General features: G+C 36.4%; 1 protein-coding gene across 3 annotated transcripts in view; it reads left to right on the forward strand.

Moving 5' to 3' along the window:
* The window catches only part of LOC127658682 (PTB domain-containing engulfment adapter protein 1), an 81,745-nt gene that overhangs the window by 53,870 nt on the left and 4,098 nt on the right, over positions 1–23,777 (forward strand). For 2 of the 3 annotated variants that reach the window (XM_052148107.1, XM_052148106.1), the window contains exons 3-10: positions 7,743–7,804; positions 16,188–16,259; positions 16,820–16,918; positions 17,410–17,547; positions 17,752–17,868; positions 17,983–18,069; positions 20,728–20,860; positions 22,634–22,728. In XM_052148107.1, the coding sequence (XP_052004067.1) occupies positions 7,743–7,804; positions 16,188–16,259; positions 16,820–16,918; positions 17,410–17,547; positions 17,752–17,868; positions 17,983–18,069; positions 20,728–20,860; positions 22,634–22,728 (803 nt within the window). Of the gene's footprint in view, positions 1–7,742; positions 7,805–16,187; positions 16,260–16,819; positions 16,919–17,409; positions 17,548–17,751; positions 17,869–17,982; positions 18,070–18,541; positions 18,767–20,727; positions 20,861–22,633; positions 22,729–23,777 lie in introns of all 3 variants that reach the window. The other variant, XM_052148108.1, reaches the window with a different exon arrangement.

Consider the following 23,777-nt stretch of genomic DNA (forward strand, 5'->3'; position numbering starts at 1 on the left):
CTAAATGTATCTTTTTGCAGAGTTCATGGACGATAATTTGAAAATCTATGTTTGTAAAGACATGAAAAAAAACAACTGAAGGTCTGTGCCAAGTTTGGTGGATGTTGCTGGAAACTTTGCCTTTATTACATGTAGAGCTACAGGTTAAAGTCAGTTACTCAACAGGAACGGACTAATAGTTTCAAAACTAGATGGTTGATAAACCATAAAGCCCAAATGGAGAAGTACACTGTTTTTGTGATGACAAAGAACTAATTGAACCCAGATTTTTGCATCCAATTACCAGTCTCAGAACATTAAATGGCAACAGTGCCTGCTATTTAGAGCATAAAAAGCATGCATGATCAGCTTGAATTGGCTGAATAGCACAAAAGATTGCCCAGTCGTTACATTTTGACTAATTTATTAACATATTCTTTGATTTGATTTCTGTATCCTTTTTTTCTTTACATGTTTTAAGCACTGAAATGATTGCATTTAAAGAGTGTGGTTGGTCAATCAGTGATGATCTAGTATTCCCAGAACATTTTGCAGTATCCTATAAATAAGGATACAAGATTCCACTTCTTAATTACATATTGCTGGTTGTTGTCCCAACTTTATTTGTTCTTTCATTTTTCCAGCAACATGCTCAGAATTAATGTCTAAACATGCATCAACTTATTGCCAATACCTCCAAGCTTCCATAATGCATAACTGGAGATAACAGAATGGCCTGCGATTATGGATAAACATGTTAAACTGTCTTTAATGAAAAATTGACCAGGTGCTTAAAAGAAGTTGCGGTCCAGGACATGCAAGCCTGCATTCAACACTTCAGCTACTTTTAATGTAAAACAACACAAAGGATTAGTACCAAGGGCATCTCTTTGCTGTTTGTTAAAGAGGCCTGTAGTAGCATCACTATTGTATAGAGCATTCCTATCTTTTTCATGCTATAATGTCTTTGTGCAATTCAGAGCTCAATTAATAAAACCAGTCAGGTGTAAATTTAGATGATTGGTTTATGAAGGCTCTTGAATTCCTTGGAGGCCCTTATAGTGTCATCCTACTGAATATTGAGATGTTCTGATTTGAAAGGAATTTGCTCTTAGAATTTCATTATCATTGATCTTTAATCTGGAAACTACAACAATATGTTGGCAACTCTTTTTGTTTACCTTATTAAAATAAAGCAAAAAGTCTTGGGAAGCTTAAACCTCTCAACCACGGGAAAATCGGTGTAACACATGTTATCAAGTGACTAATCGCTTTTATAAAATTGACAACAACAGCAATATGATTAAAGACACCAATGTTCAATAAATCTGTAATTGTCCGAAGGAAAAAAAAAACATACTGGTAGTTCATAAGTTTAACTGTGGGCTATTAATGGTTGCCATACAACACTGCCACTTGATATGTCAAAGGAGTATTTCAGTTTCAATACAAGTTATGCTTACTCGACAGCATTTGTGGCATAACATTGCTTACCACAAAAAATATATATTTTTGCTTGTCTCTCCTTTTCCTCAAAAGAAAAAAGAAAAAAGGTCCTGGTGTCTCACAGGACCAGCAAGTTATTAGACCCAATGTCAATAGTTAAAAACATCTTCAGGTCTCAAAAACGTTGTTGGCTCAAAAACATCAAAAACAGTTTAATCCGTTGCGCTGCGTCTAGATTGTTTTTAGCGCACATGTCATAATGATTTAACATTTTGAACAAGTTCAGGTTGCATACAGGTGACTGTTACAATGTTTAACATTATTCCAGATTGTTTAGGTGAAGTTGATTTTGGAAAGTAAGAAAATAATTTGGATGTTTAATGCTGATACTAAGACGTGTATATTACGAAATTGAAAATCCGTAAAGGCACCATCAATAACACTATGACTGGATTGACAACACAATCAACACTAGATTCAAACACATTCAAACAAATACTACTGGTATTTTATAATAAAGATGGCAGAGGACGCTGGTAGAGATGCTCCGGGTAAATCATGAATCCACAAATTGCATTGCCTGTTTGTTATGAAGTATAGGTATTTCAGAAAGTAGACTTTTCTGTCAATACAATAGTATCTTTGCTGTGTTCTCGTAGAAAACAGACACACCAACGCAGAACTCTAAATGCAAAACGCCACAATGGATATCTCAATGCCTACAGTGCAAGGTTCGAAGTAGGAGTATAAACCGGCATTAGGTACTTCACTGTAACCCAGATTTGAGCTTTTTGTATAGAAAAGGAAGGACGATCATCATTGTGCCACAAATTCTGATTAGAACTCAAGATATTCCATTAATTGAATCTGTGGTCACATGTGCGCTTACCAGCATTTTACAACAATATCGAACAAGGCTCATCTAATCAGAATTTAGAATCTGAGATTTAGTTTCATAATTCGAAATTCGCAGCCGTTCAATGTAAACATTCAATGCTTTCCGTCATGACCTTTCAAAATATTTTTTTTCCTTTGTTATTGCTCATCCTCCATTTATATTATTTACTATTCTAAAGATAGAAGAACAAACAAAGCATTTCTCTTGACATTTTGTGATCAGCTTTAGCTTCAGCGTCACTGTGATCACTAAGAAACACCTACCATTCTGAGACTGTGCACACAGGCATATTGTGACATTTTGAGGTGTATGCTCTTCATTTGACCTATGAATCACATGCACCTATGAGAAATCTCAACGGCAGGGACACTATGTCCTGACAGTTAGTGGAAGAAGAAAACAGGCACATTTTCAATAAGCATTGGTTTTATGAGAGTGAGAGAGATCAGATCTCAAACTTTATTGGCTTGATCCTAGATAATGAATATTACAGCTCATGTACAGGTTCCATCTATAACTTGATTCAAGACTTTAGTATCTTGGTTAATCTGTGCAGTTTGAGGTGTTTTTACTGGGGTATGTTGCTCAGTTGAAATAGCTAAACAAAACTCTTCTACAAACCTCCATTAAATCTCATTGTTGTCTATGAGACACAATTGACAATTTAAATAGATCACATACTATATCAAATAGTATATTAAATGGTTGAATTGTAATTTGCATTAATGTCAACAACTTTAAAGTTCTCAGTAATGGAGGAGGGGGGGTGGATTTAGGTGAAGTTGAATTGGAAAGTAAGAAAATCATAGATGTTTACTGCTGATACTAAGATGTGTATATTACAAAATTAAAAATCAGTAAAGGCACCATCAATTACACTATGACTGGATTGACAACACAATCAACACTAGATTCAAACACATTCAAACAAATACTACTGGTATTTTATAATAAAGATGGCAGAGGACGCTGGTAGAGATGCTCTGGGTAAATCGTGAATAAAACCAGAGATCTACGTGGCTGTTGATGCTAAAATGATTGTGGAAGATACATTTTTAAACTTTCTCGTTGTTAAAATGAAGACTCGATAAGACAAAATTATTCTACTGGCTGTGAACCACTTAGGATCGGAGTGGATTGAGAGCTGTAAGAAAGTTATTTTTGAACTCTGCCCAACCTCCACTCAACGCTTTGTAGCACATAAAGGACCGCAAAAAGATGTAAATAATGTTAAGATTTGTTTGAAATTACTTAACGAGGTTGGTGAAAACATCCCTCGCTTTGTGTTTCATTACTTAGACGAACGTCCGCCTGTGAGTTTCAACAGCCTTGACGTTTCTTGCCTGCTTCATAAAATGTAACTATTAATCACAGACATTACTACTATATCTGCAAAGATCTCTGTATGGTAACAGCGGATATAAATCAACGCTTGTGTGTGATTGAGCAACCTGGTTCAAGCAGAGGAGGTGCGGCCATTTCCCAGGTTAGAGAGGAGGCTGTGAGTCGGCATGGGGAGGTCCTTGCAGCCTCGGTCTACGAGCAACCTGGTCAGGGAGAAGGCCCCAAGTCAGGGGCTGGAGAGCGTAGCTCGGATGCTTGGAGCCTCAGTCCTGGGTGCCGGCGCAGCGGAGGGAGCCTCGAATGTGGAGCGAAATAGCAACGCAGCAATGTCCTCTGTGTGGAGCCATGTGGTGAAGGAGGGCTGCCATCTGAAACATGTCACTGGAAATGTTACTATACAGCCCAAACCCCCATCTGAATCCTCCCTGAGAGAAGAAGCCAAGCGGCCTTGTTGAAACCAGCACTGGGGGAAACATACAAGTTATAAAATCTAGGTTGGTGAGTGTTTTTGCTACAAAAGTCTTCCCCGATTTAGACTCAGAGACTCAGGCTAATTATCTGAAAGACAATCTCCACCGTGATGTAATTTGACACTGCAAAAGATAGACACTGCTCAATGTCGGTATAGCTCCTTTAAAGTAACCACTGAGTGCAATGAGGTGGGCAAAATGTATGAGCCACAGCTTTAGCCAGAAGGGATCTTTGTACGCCGTTTTTATGAGGCATGCAAACCCAGGGCTACCGCAGGGACTGTGGATGTAGAAGCACTTATAGCCACAAGGAATGTGCATGTTCCTGAGGCTGGGGCATCTGCTGCATTGAAGTTATGATTGTGGTTTATGAATATTAGTGTTGTGTCATAGAACTCGCGTGACTTGCACCTAGGAAAGAATGCTGGGGACAAAGCACGACGCTTGTTATTGACAAACTCCTAAAGAACGCTGATATAATCTGTATACAAGAGACTTTATTACCTAGACAAGATCTAGATAAACTTAATTATATTAATAATGATTTTTATGGGGCAGGGGAGTCCACAACAGATATAAGAATGGGAGTATTGCATGGCAGAATATACAAATAGACACGAATGCTGATATCTCAGATAATAACTTCCTATTTCGTCAAGATAGAAAGTTCTTTCTAGCAAAGTGCTTTTGCCAGTAGATAGCTATACATATACCACTGACACATGGCATACAACATTTTGGATGGATCACTGTATATGTACGACTGATGCTCATGATTATCTAGTGAAAGTTGAGATCTTGTATGATCTGGCCACAAGAGACCACATACCTGTGTCTACCTGAGTTGATCAGTTATGATAACCATGAACAGAGTGGAAAATTAGATTGGACAAGACTTACAGAAGATGATCTCTGCCAATACAATTCACTGACTGATAAGAGCTTAAGTAATATTGATATACTGCTATTATGTGTGTCAACATTTACTGCAAGAACCAAAAACATAAGTGATCTATGTATAATGTATGATAAAATAGTGAAATGTCTAAATAATGGTAGTAGATCATTCTGCCAAAAATGTCAGGATGGAATGAATATGTGTCTGAACTCCATGTGGAGGCTAGTGATGCTTATAAAAACTGGGTTTTAGCAGGAAAAGTTAGGCATGGTCCAGAGTGTGCACACAAGAAACATGCAAATGGTAGATTTAAGTATGCTGTTCACTTCATCAAAGAAATTAGCACTTGTGTTGCAGGTATATTAAAGCAAATGTGAAGAAGTTTCAGGTGGCATTTAATGATGCATTTAGAATTTTTCTCAAGTTCCCAAGATGGATAAGTGCAAGCTATATGTTTGTGACTAACTATGTTCCCACCTTTGATGCTGTGTTGAGGAATTTTATGTATAACTTTGTGTCAATTAATTGATTCTAAATATGTAATCATAATGGCCTTAATTGACCCTACATTAAGTGAAACAAGGTATTCCTCTTGTTTTTGGAAACATTGAAACAAAAGCCTGTATGTATTTTAATCACTGCAAATTTTAATGATTACATTTTTGTGTTGTTGTCTACATGCTGTTTTTGTTTGTATGTTTTTTTTTTATTGATATGGACCTATGTGTCTGAAATATAAAAATAATGAAATGAATGAATACAATGGTGGAATTAATTATCACATAGTCTCCCAGAAAAATAATAATAACAAATATATATACACACAAACAAACACACAACAGTTAGTGCGGGTCCTTGAATCTGATTGGACGAGAGATGTTCCATGAGTACTGATGGTCTCACACCATCAGCACTCGGATGCTTCACTGTGTGTATAACCCACTTGTGTTTGTGCGGTTGTGCACCGGCTATCGCGAAATGGGGAGGAATACCCCTGGATTTTTCCACTGAGAAAATAGGATGCATTTTACCAAAATGACATTATCTTCAGAAAACTGACTAACAGACTACAGCATCATCAACAGGTGATTGCTCACTCACTCACTCACTCACTCACTCACTCACTCACTCACTCACTCACTCACTCACACACACTTGTTTCTCCAATAACTTGTTAGAAACAGCCAAAGCCAAATTTCCCATTCAATTTTTGAATTACTAACAAAGCTTGGATGCATAAAGTTTGTACAAGCAATGGCAGATTGTGATCCATCACGTAAGAAAGTAGTTCCATGCACAAATGCATTTATTTTTTACCTTTTGTTTTGAATTTTTTATTTGTATTTACTTGTTCGTTGAACTGTTTTATATAAGCAATATCACACGAGCAAGAGTGAGTAGATGTAATATTTAATGTGTTAAAATATACTATTATTTGTGATATATTAAAACAAGAGGGCCCTCAAGTGTGACATCATATCCTGTCCGTTGTGGTGTCCGAAATAATTTTGCATGCTTGAGTCCTAGTGTTACTGGGGCTGAAATCAGTCTGTGCACTATGTATATATGTTAGTGGTGGTGTTGTAGTGGTCTAAAGCACTAAACTGTTAATCAGAAGGTCTCTGGTTCGATCCCCACAGCCACCACCATTGTGTCCTTGAGCAAGGCATTTAATTCCAGGTTGCTCCGGGGGATTGTCCCTGTAATATGGGCTCTGTAAGTTGCTTTGAATAAAAGCGTCTGCCAAATATATAAATATAGTTCACAGACTGGTATATGTATATACGTATATGTCTATATATATATATATATATATATAAAATAGTTTTGAATTTGTTTTAGATCATTATATGTGACATTATGGTGCTTTGGAAGCTCTGAATCTAGTATCTATATGAGGTACCTTCATACTCAAATGCTGTCCTTTAATTCATTGACGAACTGGGCATCAAAGTAGCATGACAGTTGCCTTGGGTTCCAAATACAGCCTCCAAGGCTGTGACCACCTCTAGTAATGAACTCAGGGTGTTGATGCAGAGTGAAACAGCAGACAAATGGTATGTTGTGACTCCTGTGGCTTGTTTGTCACACTTAGGACTTGCAGTATCCAAGCTGTCACACAGGCAAAGGCATGGCTGTCTCATCTGTCCATCAAATCTGCCCCGCCTGTCTGAACTCCTTGGAGGCCAATCTCCGCTATTCGACGTGCCTGTTTGATCTACAGTGCAGCTTTAGCTGCAAGACATCTTGTCTACAGGCATTTGGCAGTTAATGTCTTTGAAATTATTTAACCGTCACACCAGGACTTTAAAGGAAAATTCTGTCATAATTTACTCGCCCTCTATGAGCCTGTGAATGGAGATAACAGCATCATGGTAAAATGACACTATAGCAGAACTTGAAATAAATGCTAATTGCACAGCTGAATGCATTTCTCTCTCAACTTTAAGTGATTTTCCTGCAGTGTTGTTCCATGAAATGCAAACCCCATTCTTTGAAATGTGTTGTAATGTTTGACAAGATTGTCTATAAGGGAGGGGGGAGGGGGGAGGGGGGGGGTTTAAATAAATAATTTGCTGATTTTGTCACAAGTGTACTTGCTCTGTATAAAAACACAGACTTCTTGTAGAATGGTTGCCATTTAAACAGATTCTTTCTTAGTTCATAAAGCACTTTATTAGATTAAATATTTTCTGTCTCTTTCTAGATAAATCATGGATGCACACTCCAGAAGCGCTGGCTAAGCATTTTATACCGTACAATGCCAAGGTATGTGTTATGAACATCTTTTTCCATAAACAAGTTTTCTTGTGTGATTTACTGTTATGCTGGTTTACCTAAAAGGATAGTTTACCCAAAAATGAAAATTCTGACATTATTTACTTACCCTCTTGCTGTTCCAAATCTGTATGACTTCACAGAATGTGAGTGTGAAAGACTGACAGGCTCAGACATTCACTTTTTTCCCATACAAGTGGATAGTGACTGAGGGATTCTGCCATATAGATTCTGCCTGTCACAATAACATTTTATGGGTGAACTATCCCTTTAACACATAATCTTTTACGTGTAGACCAAAGCAAAAAAAAATGAAAAATGCAACTATATATATATATATATATATATATATGTAAGCCGTTTGAAGGTTGATGTCCTTATGTTTTCACAAATCTAAACACTGCTCTGTTTGATTGGGCATCTGGGTTAATCTGGGTTGGGACTCTGTTAATGACCAATGGGAGATGGGGAGGTGTTCAGGAAACCTATTTGAAAAGTCGTTTTTGCAATTCTGTTGGTGACACTAGTGGCGCAAAAATTACAATCTTCACCTTTAAGGAACAATATTTGTTAAAGTACAAAGGTGATGATAAACATATATATTATATAGATCTGTTGCATCTTTGTGTTAAGATAAGTGAATAAGCTAGGTGGTTTGAAGGGAGTGGTTGAAATATAAGATGCATTCGTGACGTCAGCCATAAAAATGTAAAAATCGAGCAAGTAGTTACATTTTGATAAAAGTTTACAAATAAATACTTAAAGTATCTTAAGTAATGCACACCAGGGATTCATGATGCACAATATAACATCAGGGATGTGCATTATGACATCAAATAGGGTAAATTTAATGTTGATTTTAATGCTTAGTAGCATGAACATTGTAACCTTACCTATACAAAAAAAAAAAAATGATATCCAGTCTTAAAAAATACATTCTAAATGGATGGATCAATGATGTAGGAAATTTTGGTTGTTGCGAATGTACATGGTATGAATTAAAGTGCCCATGTACCTCCATCGTTATGTAGGGAAATTTATAATGGAATTAGTCATGTTCGACAACCATTATAAGAAAGATAAATTGTAAATAGATTGTTTGTCTGAATAAAATTATCTTCTATTAAAAACGTATTATAACATCTCGTTGAATCTGCTTAAAAAGGAATTTTCTATAATTTTCTAATTGGAGTAATATTATTGTCATGGCTTATTGAAAATAATACCACAAATATTTTAGACATAGCTTTAGGGCCGGATCTTTGAAAAAATCAAGTGACAAGACTATTTATCAAAATATACCACAGTCAAATTATCTTTTGAATGCAAACAAGACTTTATTGCTTATCTAAATATAAAAAATGTATGTAACAAATACAACCATGAAACAGGTTGGTGAGTAAAGTGAATGGAGAGGCTTGAATTATATTAAAGAGACCACCAGTACTTTCAGCAAAGTCTGTAGATGTAGTTGCATTTCCTTGCATTGCTTGGTTCTTTTGCTCGTTGTAGAAAGTTCTGGTGGTTCCAAATAACACATACTAAATATTTGTCCACAAGACTTTTGAGAACTGGATCTTGTAGACAAGAGTTTTTGCTACAAAATGATGTGAAAACCATCCTGATCACTCATTCATACAAAACAATATAGTAATTAAACTTTTGTAAGACACTTTTAGTGTTAGAAAGGTCATATGGGAGGAGGCGTGAACTATAATGAATATTGATTGTAATTCACACATGTGGACACAAAGACCCCTCCTCTGGGCCTATCAATGAGGAATGTGACAAAGAGAATGAATGTGAGGAGACTTAATGATTAAAATCAAGTTTTTAGTTAAAAGAAGTAATCTGACTATACATTTTCTTTACATAAAGACTTTACTTAATTTTAGACCTACACTACTGTTTAAAAGAAGTCTCTTCTGCTCACCAAGACTGCATTTATTTGATCCAAAATACAGTAAAAACAGTGATATTTTGAACTATTTTTACAATTTAAAAGAACAGTTTGCTATTTGAATATATTGTAAAATGCAATTTGTGATCAAAGCTGAATTTTCAGCATCATTACTGCGGTCTTCAGTGTCACATGATCCTTCAGAAATCATTATAATATGCTTATTTTCTAATATGGGCATATTTAAAGTGCATTTTACTCATTTAACCTGAACACATATTTGCAAGCACAAGCTTTGTTGATAATAATGAGGCAGCATAAACACTAGTTAAAATATAATCTAAACATTCATATTATTTTTATACCATATTACATATCATATTTATATCATACAGCACACAATTTAAATGCCTGCTTTAGCCAAAACAGCATTTAAATGTATCTAAAACTTGCTTATTAGGACATATTTAAAATTTCAGTTCTCTGAATCCTGGCTGGCAAGTCTGGAAACAGTCCCACTAGTAAAATATGTACATGTTTATATAAAATAGCATGTCAACTAATTAAAACTAAATGACTTACTCGTGTGAAATTGTATCCTCTGCTCGATCAAGTCTCTCTTCAAAATACAAACGTTCATCAGAGTCCCTCTCTTCTTCTGAGGAAAATGTTAACTCTTCCTTACTATCCAGGAGTTTTCTCACTTGTGTATCGTGCTGTCTTTCAAACACGCAGAAAAGTGAATTAACGTTGTTTTTAAGGCACAGTCAGGGGCGTTTACCATTTGATTTGATCGTCTCAGCACATTACTGTATGAATAGCGCCCTCTGCTGGTGGGTGTGATCACATTAGAGAAAATTAGCTGAGTCAGTAGAAACTGTACATCGCATTGTTTCATACAGATTACATTGCAGGAGAATTTTTTTGTTTTAAATTTGAATTGTTTTATTTAAAATTAGAGGGTTAATCATTAATTTGTCAGTTATAATGATTAAATGTCATAACATCATTTTAGAATTATCAAGCAAGGCAAGGTATTGTGTACATTTTGGTCCAAACATGTAGATTCTGTCCATTTAGAGGGTTAACTCAGCAATGTAATGTGACTTGATGTGAAATTTTCCTGGATTGAGATGAGATGTCTTAATATTAGAATTGTGCAAACACAAGGGTCTCACAAGGAAGCCTGCTTTAGCTCTGTGTCTTGCTAATGCATTTTTTAGCATGTGACACAGGAAATGTCTAATTTTTAAGTGTTTGTGTTACTAAATGAATGAAACAAAGGGACTTCTTTTTAGCTGCTGTTTGCATAATAATGATCAAATGTCTCGGGATCTCCTTATCAGTTTAATTTAAGACTAGTGAACTGGTTTATATTGAAGGGGGAAAGGAGTGTGTCTTAGGTTTTCCTGGGGTTTCCAGGGAGTGTGTTCTCTAGACAAGTCTCATTTGATCATTTTATTGGCCAGATGTGGTTCATCTCATTTAGCTGGGCCATGCCAGACTTTAGGGTGCCATTTTGTCAGTCTCTTCATTTTATGGCTTTGAAGAATTCCAGGGTTAAAAGGTTGGTTTATCTGGATTCATGTCATTTTGCATAGCATTTGTTTGTTCTCCTGCACAAAATATACTACAATGAAAACACTATATCAATTTTCCCTTAAAGACAATTCATTTGTTTGTGTCTCTTTGGCTATTCATCTGTCATCTTGTGAGAAAAACATCTCTTATACACTGTCAGTGCTATTTTATGCTCCAGTTCACTAGGGTCATTTACTGTTCAGGTCTGAGAACCTGTCTGCTCCAAGGCAGTGCATCTAGGATGTCTTAACAAAAACAAAACTGTTTTGATTGTCATCTGTGAAGTTTCATCTGTGTTCACTGTCTTTGGATAGGAGAAGAGCAAGAGACAAAGGGGTACTGGTACTTCAGTACCAAGTTGATACTGAAATAAAATGAATGTATCCTACTTTATTAAAGATGTCTTGAACGATCATGTACAATCACTAAAATACATGCAATACAATGTATTTATTGTGTAACTACATGTTCTTTCAAGATTTACATCTGCTGCTACTGAGGTTGAGGTACAGGTAGGCTTAGGGTTAGGGTTTAGGGTAATGGTTAGGGTAGGGTTAGGGTTAAGTTTAGCAGTGTACCTACAGATGTAGTTAAATGTGTGTTCTTTCAATGTTAGTACAATGCAACAAGTGTGTATATAAAAAGTATATTGTATCAACTCTACTGAACTACATAGGAGTTAAAGACAACTCTTATAAAAGGGGTCCAATATAACAATAAAAACAGTATTTCTCAGGCTGGTACAGCAAATATGCATACAAATACTTGAGTAAACAAACAGGCGACTGGCTTTTTTTTAAACTTGAAAACAGAAACAATACTGAGCATTGCGATGCCATGGTTGGCTACCATGTGTCTCCTTTTGGGTTCCTTGGAGGAAAGAAAGCCATTTTGGTTTGGTTGTGAATTGTTTACTTGAATATCTACTTGGAAAAAGCCACGTTTACTTATATGAAAAATACATTAATGCTACTTCATGTTGTGCTAACTGAATTTGTTAATATTTAGAACTATAATATACAGGTCCTTCTCAAAAAATTAGCATATTGTGATAAAGTTCATTATTTTCCATAATGTAATGATAAAAATTAAACTTTCATATATTTTAGATTCATTGCACACCAACTGAAATATTTCAGGTCTTTTATTGTTTTAATACTGATGATTTTGGCATACAGCTCATGAAAACCCAAAATTCCTATCTCAAAAAATTAGCATATTTCATCCGACCAATAAAAAGAAGTGTTTTTAATACAAAAAAAGTCAACCTTCAAATAATAATGTTCAGTTATGCACTCAATACTTGGTCGGGAATCCTTTTGCAGAAATGACTGCTTCAATGCGGCGTGGCATGGAGGCAATCAGCCTGTGGCACTGCTGAGGTGTTATGGAGGCCCAGGATGCTTCGATAGCGGCCTTAAGCTCATCCAGAGTGTTGGGTCTTGCATCTCTCAACTTTCTCTTCACAATATCCCACAGATTCTCTATGGGGTTCAGGTCAGGAGAGTTGGCAGGCCAATTGAGCACAGTAATACCATGGTCAGTAAACCATTTACCAGTGGTTTTGGCACTGTGAGCAGGTGCCAGGTCGTGCTGAAAAATGAAATCTTCATCTCCATAAAGCTTTTCAGCAGATGGAAGCATGAAGTGCTCCAAAATCTCCTGATAGCTAGCTGCATTGACCCTGCCCTTGATAAAACACAGTGGACCAACACCAGCAGCTGACATGGCACCCCAGACCATCACTGACTGTGGGTACTTGACACTGGACTTCAGGCATTTTGGCATTTCCTTCTCCCCAGTCTTCCTCCAGACTCTGGCACCTTGATTTCCGATTGACATGCAAAATTTGCTTTCATCCGAAAAAAGTACTTTGGACCACTGAGCAACAGTCCAGTGCTGCTTCTCTGTAGCCCAGGTCAGGCGCTTCTTCTGCTGTTTCTGGTGCCTGTGCACAGTGGCTCTGGATGTTTCTACTCCAGACTCAGTCCACTGCTTCCGCAGGTCCCCCAAGGTCTGGAATCGGTCCTTCTCCACAATCTTCCTCAGGGTCCGGTCACCTCTTCTCGTTGTGCAGCATTTTTTGCCACACTTTTTCCTTCCCACAGACTTCCCACTGAGGTGCCTTGATACAGCACTCTGGGAACAGCCTATTTGTTCAGAAATTTCTTTCTGTGTCTTACCCTCTTGCTTGAGGGTGTCAATGATGGCCTTCTGGACAGCAGTCAGGTCGGCAGTCTTACCCATGATTGCGGTTTTGAGTAATGAAACAGGCTGGGAGTTTTTAAAAGCCTCAGGAATCTTTTGCAGGTGTTTAGAGTTAATTAGTTGATTCAGATGATTAGGTTAATAGCTCGTTTAGAGACCCTTTTCATGATATGCTAATTTTTTGAGATAGGAATTTTGGGTTTTCATGAGCTGTATGCCAAAATCATCAGTATTAAAACAATAAAAGACCTGAAATATTTCAGTTGGTGTGCAATGAATCTAAAATATATGAAAGTTTAATTTTTATCATTACATTATGGAAAATAATTAACTTTATCACAATATGCTAATTTTTTGAGAAGGACCTGTATAGAACTTTTTCAAATGAGTGTGTTCAATACCATATTTTGTTTTGCTGTGGTATTAAATTTGGTATCAGGAATCATTAAATATAACTGTTACAACCCTACTGCCAGTGTACAGGGGTGATAGATGAGCAAAGGCTGTTTGTCTGTGTCAAAATGTTTTAATAAAAAAAACTCTGAACAGACAGTAATCAGAATCAGACACTCTTCACCTAGTGTAATGTAGTGTATCTATCACTGCTACATCGCTCTATGTCCTACCACATTCACTTGCCCTTGAGTTTGGACAGCATCCATCATCACTACGTGCTGCAGACACATTTTATGTAGTCCTGTTTGTTTAACTCAAGTTTAAAAATAATGTAATTATTTTCCCCAGAGGAGATTCTCAGATAAAACATGTAACATTTCACATGTAAGCTGTCTGTGCAATGATTAGTGCTAACCATGAGTCCATTAGTCTCTACGCTGCTTTTGGAGAAAAAAATTCAGACCAACAGTAATGGCAGAGACGCATAAATTAGAGTTATGAAATCCAAGCGCAAAAGGCAGGATTGTATTGATATTCCTCTATCATCCCTTAACTATATGTACTAAACTTTTTGGAGTTGATTCAACCCCATGATCAGTGTATATTCAGTGTGTATCAGTGTGGGTGTGTATCAATGTACAGACTCCATTCAAACGTTTTGTAGATCATTCCAGCTTGAGGTGTGCCATCTATTTTTGGTTTTGTAAACTAGAAATTTAAAGGCATAGTTTACCCATAAAATAAAATGGTCAACCCTCATGTTGTTCCAAACTCATATGACTTTCGTTTTTGGGAGAATGTTAGGGACTGACAACCTTAGTCACCATTAACATTTCTTACATCTTTTTTTACATTCTATGGAAGTGAATGTTAAATGAGGACATCAGTCCCTAACATTCTGCTTAACATCTCCCTTTGTGTTTAACAGAAAAAAGTCATGTGATGCAATTCGTCTTTGGGTGAACTTTCCCTTTAAGATTAAAGTTTGCAAATCTCCAACAGACTTCCTTTAATAGAATGTTCAGAACTATAATGGTAACCAACACAGTGTTGTGATTGATCACCTTTCTGACATATATTTCATATATTGGTCTTTTTTTCCCTACACATATGTATTCACATCTACTGTACAGCCTACTTTATACTGCAAAGACAACGTTATGTTACTGCATGTTGATTTTCTTGCACAGCTGACAGGAAAAATATGTGTGCTGTGTTTCATGACAACAGCAAAGCAGCTCTAAAGCAGCATTTAATTTGCACTGAGCTGAAGCCTATAGATTACCTACCTCAACACTATTCCTTTGCTACCTAGCACACACAAATGTACTTGACCACAGAATAGCATGAAAAAAGAGAGAAATGTTTTTGGTGAAGACTGTAAATCAGTCTGGGAATCTTTGATTACTGTCAAATTACTGCTAATTAATGTAGTCATTAAAAAACAGTAGCAACTAGAGAGACAATAGCAAGGTGTAGGAACTTAGGCTATGTTTTAAGATATTCTACACCTATTTTAAACCAGACAGACACTTGAAAACATGGTATAGGTAAAGGTTTATAGCTCCATCTGTTGGAGTTTAAATGTAGTGGTGTTCGTCATGGATTCGTAACTTTCTTACCCAAATTACTTGTAATCTTTTTTAATAAGTTATGTGAACCTTTCAATGATTTAAATTTTTTACATTTCAAAGTGATATGTGTATAAATTATATATTTTATTCAATTTATTGGGCTTTGGCATTTGGCATTTGTTTGCAAAACCTTGGGAGACCATGATAATTAGGTTTATATTCTAAATGAGCTCAAATTAGGTCCAGAATAAACTGATAGAATTTTCTTAGCGATCATGAAAGCTTTTTTAATGAATTTAAAATTATTTGGTAACACTTTACATTACAATAAGGTTCCATAACATTAGTTAACAATGATGAATACTTGTTCAGCATTTAATAATCTTTGTTATTGTTAATTTCAACATATCTTAATACATTTTTTAAATCAAAAGTTGTATCCGTTAACATAAGTAATGCACTTTGAACTAACATGAACTAACAATAAACAATTGTTTTATATATATATATATATATGCTGTAAAATGCTGTAAAAAATATATTGTTAATTGTTTGGTCTTGATACCTAATACATTAACTAATGTTAACAAATGGAACCTTATTGTAAAGTGTTACCAATTCTATGAAGACTGTTTTTTACATTACACTGCAAACAAAGTAAAATATGATTTCTCGTTTATGGCCACACAATGTGATTTTCATGTTTCACCCACAGTTTCTGGGGAATACGGAGGTTGATCAACCCAAAGGTACAGAAATTGTGAAAGATGCTGTCAGAAAGCTCAAGGTAAGTTACTGTAGCTTCACAGCTTTTAAGAGAATGTAGCACAATGCTAACACCCTCCAGCTAACACACCTTTTGAGATTACCTGTTTAGTGACACATGGTGATTTTTTGCAACACTAAAGGTTTTAAGCTTTGATAAAAGATGAAATACAATAGTAAGTGATGAATTCTATTTAGAGATTGAAGAAGATTAATTTAAAATAATAAAATTGATTTCACTGTATGAACATGTTTATTCGACATATTCAGTATATAAAGTTGTAGTTCTGGTTCTCTAATTTGATTGGACAAGTGACGTTCTGAGGGTGCTGGTTTTGAGTATAATTCGGACTGTTCACTATTTCTATCACTCTGCAGTCTGTGTGTTGCTCAGTGACACAACATTTGATCCTCCTTTGTTTTGGAAAAAAAATCAGATGCATTGTTTTTATCAAAGAACAAAAAAACTGGCTATGATTTGTCTAAAATGTAATTTATTCACTATTAATATTATGTAATATAATAAATAAAATGCTATTACTTAAATTATTGATGTCTCTTTCTCTCTCACACACTTTACAGTTTCAGAGGCACATTAAGAAGTCAGCAGGTCAGAAGACCCCAAAAGTGGAATTACAAATCTCTATCTATGGAGTGAAAATATTAGATCCTAAATCAAAAGTATGTGCATATCCTAACAAATAAATGACAAAATACAATTGTTTTCATTTACTCACCCTCATATCGTTCCAAACCACTATGACTTTCTTATATGGAACAAAAAAGGAATCTTTGAAGAATATCCTGGATGCTCTTTTTCTTTATAAATTAAGTAAATGAGGATGAATGCCAAGCACCAAAACTACCAAAATAAAGCACCATAAAAGTATCGGAAAATTGGTTCTTAGAAGTTGTGTACTAATTTTCAAATCTTCTGAAGCCATGCAATAGTTTTTTGTGACCAACAGTCCAAAGTTTCAGTTTATTTTATTATTATAATTTTTTTAATTCACCTTTTGAAAGAGAAAAAATCTTAGGGGTTTGGAACTATATAAGGATGAGGAATTTATGACATAATTTATATTTTTGGGGAAAAATGAACCACTTGGGGACTTTAGCAATGTGTATTGAAAAAGCTTGTTTTTATTTTATTTTGTATTTTTTATTTACAGGAAGTACAATTCAACTGTCAGTTACACCGGATATCCTTCTGTGCAGATGATAAAACGGACAAAAGGATATTCACGTTCATTTGCAAAGATTCAGAGTCCAACAAACATCTCTGCTATGTGTTTGACAGTGAAAAATGTGTAAGACAACAGATATTTTAGTGATATAAGTCTGTGTTATGAAATCAGTCAATGATTCTGTGACTCTTAAAATGATTTTTCAGCACTTTTAAAATAATTAAACACCCAAACAGCGATAATATATGGCTCAGAAAACAAATAGCCAAACAAAACAATGCTGATGATGTTCCTTGGAAAATGATCTGTCATTTCTGTCGATACCAGGCAGAGGAGATAACTTTGACCATCGGCCAAGCATTTGACTTGGCATACAAGAAGTTTCTGGAATCTGGGGGAAAAGATGTAGAGACAAGGAAACAGATAGGAGGCCTGCAGAAAAGAGTAAGCATGAAGATACAGTTACAGCTTCCACAGAAAACCATTCTTCAGAGAAGAAACAATAGTGAACAATGACTCATGAGTTTGTGTATGATGAATCAAAATCTATCTTCACAGATTCAAGATCTTGAAGCTGAAAATTCAGAGTTGAAGAAGCATTTACAAGTCTTAGAGGAGCAACTCATGATTGCTCAAGTTCCTCCTGTAAGTACTTCCTTATAAGGACTTCCTGTTGGTAAAATCCATCTACAGTAATTGCTATCCACCATTCTGTAAATTAGCTACAGTACATGCAAAACTGACATGATAGCTAAGCCTTTCAACAGTGAGCTTTTCCAAATAAAAAAATTAAATAAAACTAAATTATAACATACTTGAGTAGATTATCCAAACCTGTAACCTATGTTGTTGTTGTTGTTGTTGTTTTTCAGTGGAGCACATAAGGAGACATTTTTAACACTTTTACACAGCTACTTTCCATACAATAAAATAAAATGATAGACGAAGCCTATAAAGATCATGAAAGTAGCTCATATGAATCAAAGCAAAGAACGATTCATTCAAGAATCGGACTGATTCGGTTCTCGAGTTCAAATAATGACAGAATTTCTAGGTGAACTTTTCCTTGAAACTCTTGAAAAGAAACACCAGCATTGACTGTCTGATCTCTCCACAGCTTCTTCATATTAACTCTTCTAATGAGGCGTATATGCTTCAGAGACCCTCCTCTCTCTTCTGGTGTCACAATGTGACATCGTTCTCTTGTCTCGAAATCTCTTCTGTTACACTAACGCCAATGAGCTCACCTGACTCTAACCTTTCTGCTGGTCTTCTGACTCCTCCACCTGCTAAACCAGCTCTGTCAAAGCCTTCCAGTGGAGACAGCATTCCTCGCCCTCCTGTAAAGCACTACTCTGTTTACTCTTCTTCTGTTTGTGGTCTTGATTGTTTGTCTTTTAGTGGTATCTGCTCCTAAGTTTTACCCTCACATTTTAAAAGGTCATGGAGATTTTTTACAGTGCTTGCAAGGCAGCACTGTATTGATATTCCTCAAACAGTCTGGTTAGGGATTGCTATAATCAGAGACTATTTAGCAGAGACAGGCCACTTCTGTTTAAATGAATGGGAGAAATTGAAATAGCCAGCGAAGATGCTCTAGCGCAAAGCGGTCAATGGATGTAGTCCTGCCTTATAGGTAAAAGAGCCAATCACTTTTTAGAGATGGACATTGTCCGTCAATCAACTCTCTAATGCACATGCACATTAGCAAACCAAACCGTAAAAATTGCGTGTTTTAGAGTAACATGAGGAAAGGAAGCATAGTCTATTTTATTGCTGATTTCAAAATTGTTCTTTGATCGTAATCATGACCAACCCTTTTTGAGATGTTGGTCTTTCCCCATTCAAGTAGATAGGAGTTGCACTGGCATGACTGGAAATAGCTTCCCAAGAGCATTCCAAAGATGGCCGACTGTGTAATGACTTGCTAGAATTTGTTATAAACACCTAACCCTAAGTATTAAACTTCTGTAATTTAAGGTGATGTATGCAATTATTTTTCATGGAAAATTATGCAAAAAATTTGTTTTACTCCCTTAAAGATAAGAATGAAATAAGTGTCCTGAGATAGCTCACTGGTCTCTGTGACAGCTGTGTAATTTGGAAAAAAATGTAAATAAAAAATGTCTGTGGACATTTAGGCTTTTCACCTATAAATCATTTTGCTCGTTCGCATTTGAAGCTGATCATTGAGGCTATAGATTCATAATGTTTTGCCACTGTTGAATTTGACAGCCACTGGAACAAACAATGCTGCTCTATTGCTCTGTTTTGTCTCAAAATTATCTTTGGAGGGCGTGTTTTGGAATGAGGGGGCGTGGCTAAATCAATGGCTCAGTCACGTGAAAGCTTCAGAACCCTATAATCGCTTACAGCACATTTAGTTCAGCCTGAACCGCTTATACAAACTCCATTCAAACATTTGTAGATAATTTCAGAAGTAGGTGTGCTATATATTTTTGTTTTTTGTATATCTCGTTTTGACTTAAATTGATAGAATGTTCATTCATAATGCAACCGACAGTGATGCCATCCTCATAATATTTGTATACAGAATTATCATTGGTCTTTTTTCTTAATTCTGTTTTTACGCTGATTTGTGATTGGTCTTGTTTTTCTTTGCATATAAAATATTTAACCATTTAAAGCTGCTGTTACACTGCATAGTGATTACTGTAAATGTTGATCAGTGTGTACAGCTGACTGAAAACAAGATGCATGCCGAGTGTCATGACAACAGCAGAGAGGCTCTGGTGCAGCATATTATTTACACCAAACCAAAGTAAAAACCTAAGATTACCTCAAACTAACAGTATTTATTTTCTGCCTTGCAAGCACTGGTATTTTTTTTGGGGGGGGGTTAAATCTAGTTTTAATGGTCATATCTCCGGTAGGCAAAAAAATTTGTTGTCATGCGTAAACTAATGTGTAGTGGTAATATTATGAATTATCTTTATTAAGCTGTTCATGCTTTTTAAGTAGAAAACAAATACATATAAAAAGGATCCCCAGAATGCACACATATATCTCCAAGATGTCTGTTATAATGTGTGTAAAAAAACTTGTTAAAAAGAGGAGATTTACATGCATTCGAAATCATAAACATCTCAAAGACATCTGCTGAATGTCCTATTGACAGCCCAGCTAAAACGTCTTATTGCAGATGAACAAACACTCTGGGATATCTATTCCAGATGAAAACACATCAAATAGACATATTTGTGCTGTACGTGTGCTGGGATTTGCTGGTATCAATTATTCTTTAGAAGGCTCATGGACTGTGCACATTATTGACATTTGCAGGGAAACAACATATCCTCAAAGACGCCCACGGACATATTTGACATGGTTCCATTTTCTCCAATGACCCCACTGGTTCCTTTACCAGCAAGTAATGGCTCAGCCCCTCCAACCCCAGCGAGGCCTACAGAGATGAGTACGTTTTTTTTTTCTCTGATACTGTACCAGAGGTAGTGAAATGTCGGCATATAAGATCAGGTTGTGTTTAAATGCAGTGACATTGTGAAATTCGTTTACCTTTCATATGTTTTTGAAGTTAACATCTTTAGCCTTTAAAATAAATGAGAGCTCGTGTTTTCAGCTGCTGCTTGAATGCTGAGATGGTATCAGCAGCCATGTGGAGGTTGGAAGCTCATTCCAGCACAGAGAAACAGAGAGAGTGAATGATCATGAAATGGACTTTGTGCCTCTTTGCGACAGGACCACTAGGCGCCACTCACTCATAGACCACTGAGAGCAAGTTGGGACATAGACCTGGGGGAGTGAATTTAAGTAAAAAGGTGTTTTCCATTGGCTGTCCTGAAGGCCAGAGTCAAAGCCTTGTATTTGATGCAGGCAGCGACTGGTAGCCATTGGAATGATATAAAGAGTGGGGTAACATGAGCCCTCTTTGGCTGATTGAAGACCAGAAACGTTGCAGCGTTCTGAACCATCAGCTGTGGCTTAATTGTGCTAGCTGGCAGACCAGCCAACAGGGCATTACAGAAGTCCTGTCCTGAATTTACCAGAGTTTGAATCAGGAGCTGTTTTTGCTAGAAATTCTTCTCTATGCCCAGTAGGTGGTGATATTCATGCAGAATGTGAATCACCAAAAACACAAGAAGAAGAATGTGAACATTAAAGTGGAGATGGACTTAGCAGGGAGGAGAATTTCTAGTAAAAAAGGACTTAAATATTGATCTGTTTCTCACCTAAACCTATCATATCACTTCTGAAGACATCGATTTATCCACTGGAGTCTTATGAATTACTTTTATGCTGATTTATATGATTTATTTTTTTTAAATGTTGGGAAGATGAGAAGTTCTTCCAAAAATCTTAATTTGAGTTCAGCAGATGAAAGTCATACACATCTGAGATGGCATGAGGGTGAGTACATTTTTTTGGGGTGAACTATTCTTTTAATTTGTTTACACTCATTTTTTTTAGCAATATGAAGAAGGGAAAATTCAGTAAACATTTTTTAGGAGTTTATGGTTGAAGTTAGTTTTTGTGTTTCTTTATTGTTTTGGCCTAGCTCACCTCTGAAGTTGGTGCTTCCAAATGGTGATAAAAGAAAAAGACAAAAAATAAAGGAGTACGGTATACATGTTGGTATGTTGTGCACTAACACCATGTCCTAACCTAGTGGAATGCAATAAGATTCCAGCGATTCTAGCGAATAAGCAATTGCTTTGTTCACACTGAATACAATACTATTGACTTAATGTGACAATCACAACCAATAAGAACACATTTGATGTTTAATTTACAATTATTTGCAGTGGTATTTTGGACCAATTATATTTTACAGTGGACGGTGCTACCCTCGTGCAATGCAGCAGAAATAGAATCCAAGCGATCAACAACATATTCTGTCAACCAACGCTCTTTTGCGGCTGGTTAGGACAAATAGGTCACATGATATGAGCGCGACGTGATCATCTGTGATCCACAACTGCTTTTGGGTCCTTGAATAATGTGTAAAGTGTGAGTAAGGGCATCCGGTGGACTTTTTGGTGCCCTCCTCTGTTAAGATGGTGCCCCCCCTAGGGAGTTTGTGCCCTACACAGACTGCGTAGTCTGTTTATAGGGAGCGGCGGAACTGAGAAGATGATAGCAAACCATGTTGTTATCTCTTACTGAATGATTTTTAAGATGTCATGGTACAACATTTCTCAAAATACCTTTTATTTTTTTTCTTCTTAAGGAAGAGACCTGTTCGGTGCAGAACCATTTGACCCTTTCACATGTGGGGCAGCTGACTTCCCCCCCGACATCCAGTCCAAGCTGGACGAGATGCAGGTGACTGCATGTCTGTGAATAATTTGAAAATTAGCAGCTAATGGAGCAAATGGTATACACTGCTGCAGTAGTGAAGAATCGCTAAGGAAATGTACTAAACTCCTATCATTCTCGTACTATAACTCCAGAAATATTAGACCAATTTTCAGCCATTTTTTCTGCTTCATCTGATAACTGGGCTCATGACTCCAGCACAACTGATCAGTTAAAATATTTAAATTATTTGTGTGTCAATATTTGACTCTTGTTGCCCGTCAAAATGAGAACTAAGTCATAAGTAAATAAATTCCCTTTGGATAAACAATGAGATTTGCATTTTAAGGAGAAAGTGTAGGAAGGCAGGACGTGCCTGAAAATCAACCAAACTTCATGTTCACCTTGAGCACATGAAGGATCACTTACAGGGTAAAATCTGCTAGAACTGTGTATTTTTCTGAACTAATAACTATTACTGCCCTAAAGGTAGGTTTTTGTTTAATACTAATCATTCGATCAACCCTGTGTCTAGTGCTGCTTGTTGTCCAGTAGATTGTTGCACATTTTTATCTTTTTTTTTAATAAGGTCTCTAGCATAAAGGCATCAATTATTCCTCCGGTACCATGTGTGGAAATCTCGAGTTGTAGGGAGAGTTTGTTGGATTCATTCTCACAGTGCAGGATCTCTGTACAATTTTATATCAGTTGAAATCAGTCAGGATATAGAGAAAATCACAGTACATAAATTGCCCTTCTTAGGGTGACCAATGATTTATTAATGGTGGACGATGCTGAAGAGTGCTCAATTTTAGTGTTGCTTAATTTAACCTCAGCATTTGATACAGTTGATTATTCTGTTTTAATTGATACATTGAAGAATATCTGAGGTGGCTTGGGGTAGACTGGTTTGTTTCTTACTTGACAAATAGGAATGTTGTAGTGCAGGGGTGACCAACCCTGCTCCTGGAGAGCTACCTTCCTGCAGAGATTAGCTCCAACACACCTGCCTGTCATTTTCAAGTAATCCTAAAGACCTTGATAAGCTGGTTCAGGTGTGTTTGCTTAGGGTTGGA

Source organism: Xyrauchen texanus, chromosome 18, assembly GCF_025860055.1.
Source record: "Xyrauchen texanus isolate HMW12.3.18 chromosome 18, RBS_HiC_50CHRs, whole genome shotgun sequence".
NCBI classification, from domain to species: Eukaryota; Metazoa; Chordata; class Actinopteri; order Cypriniformes; family Catostomidae; genus Xyrauchen; species Xyrauchen texanus.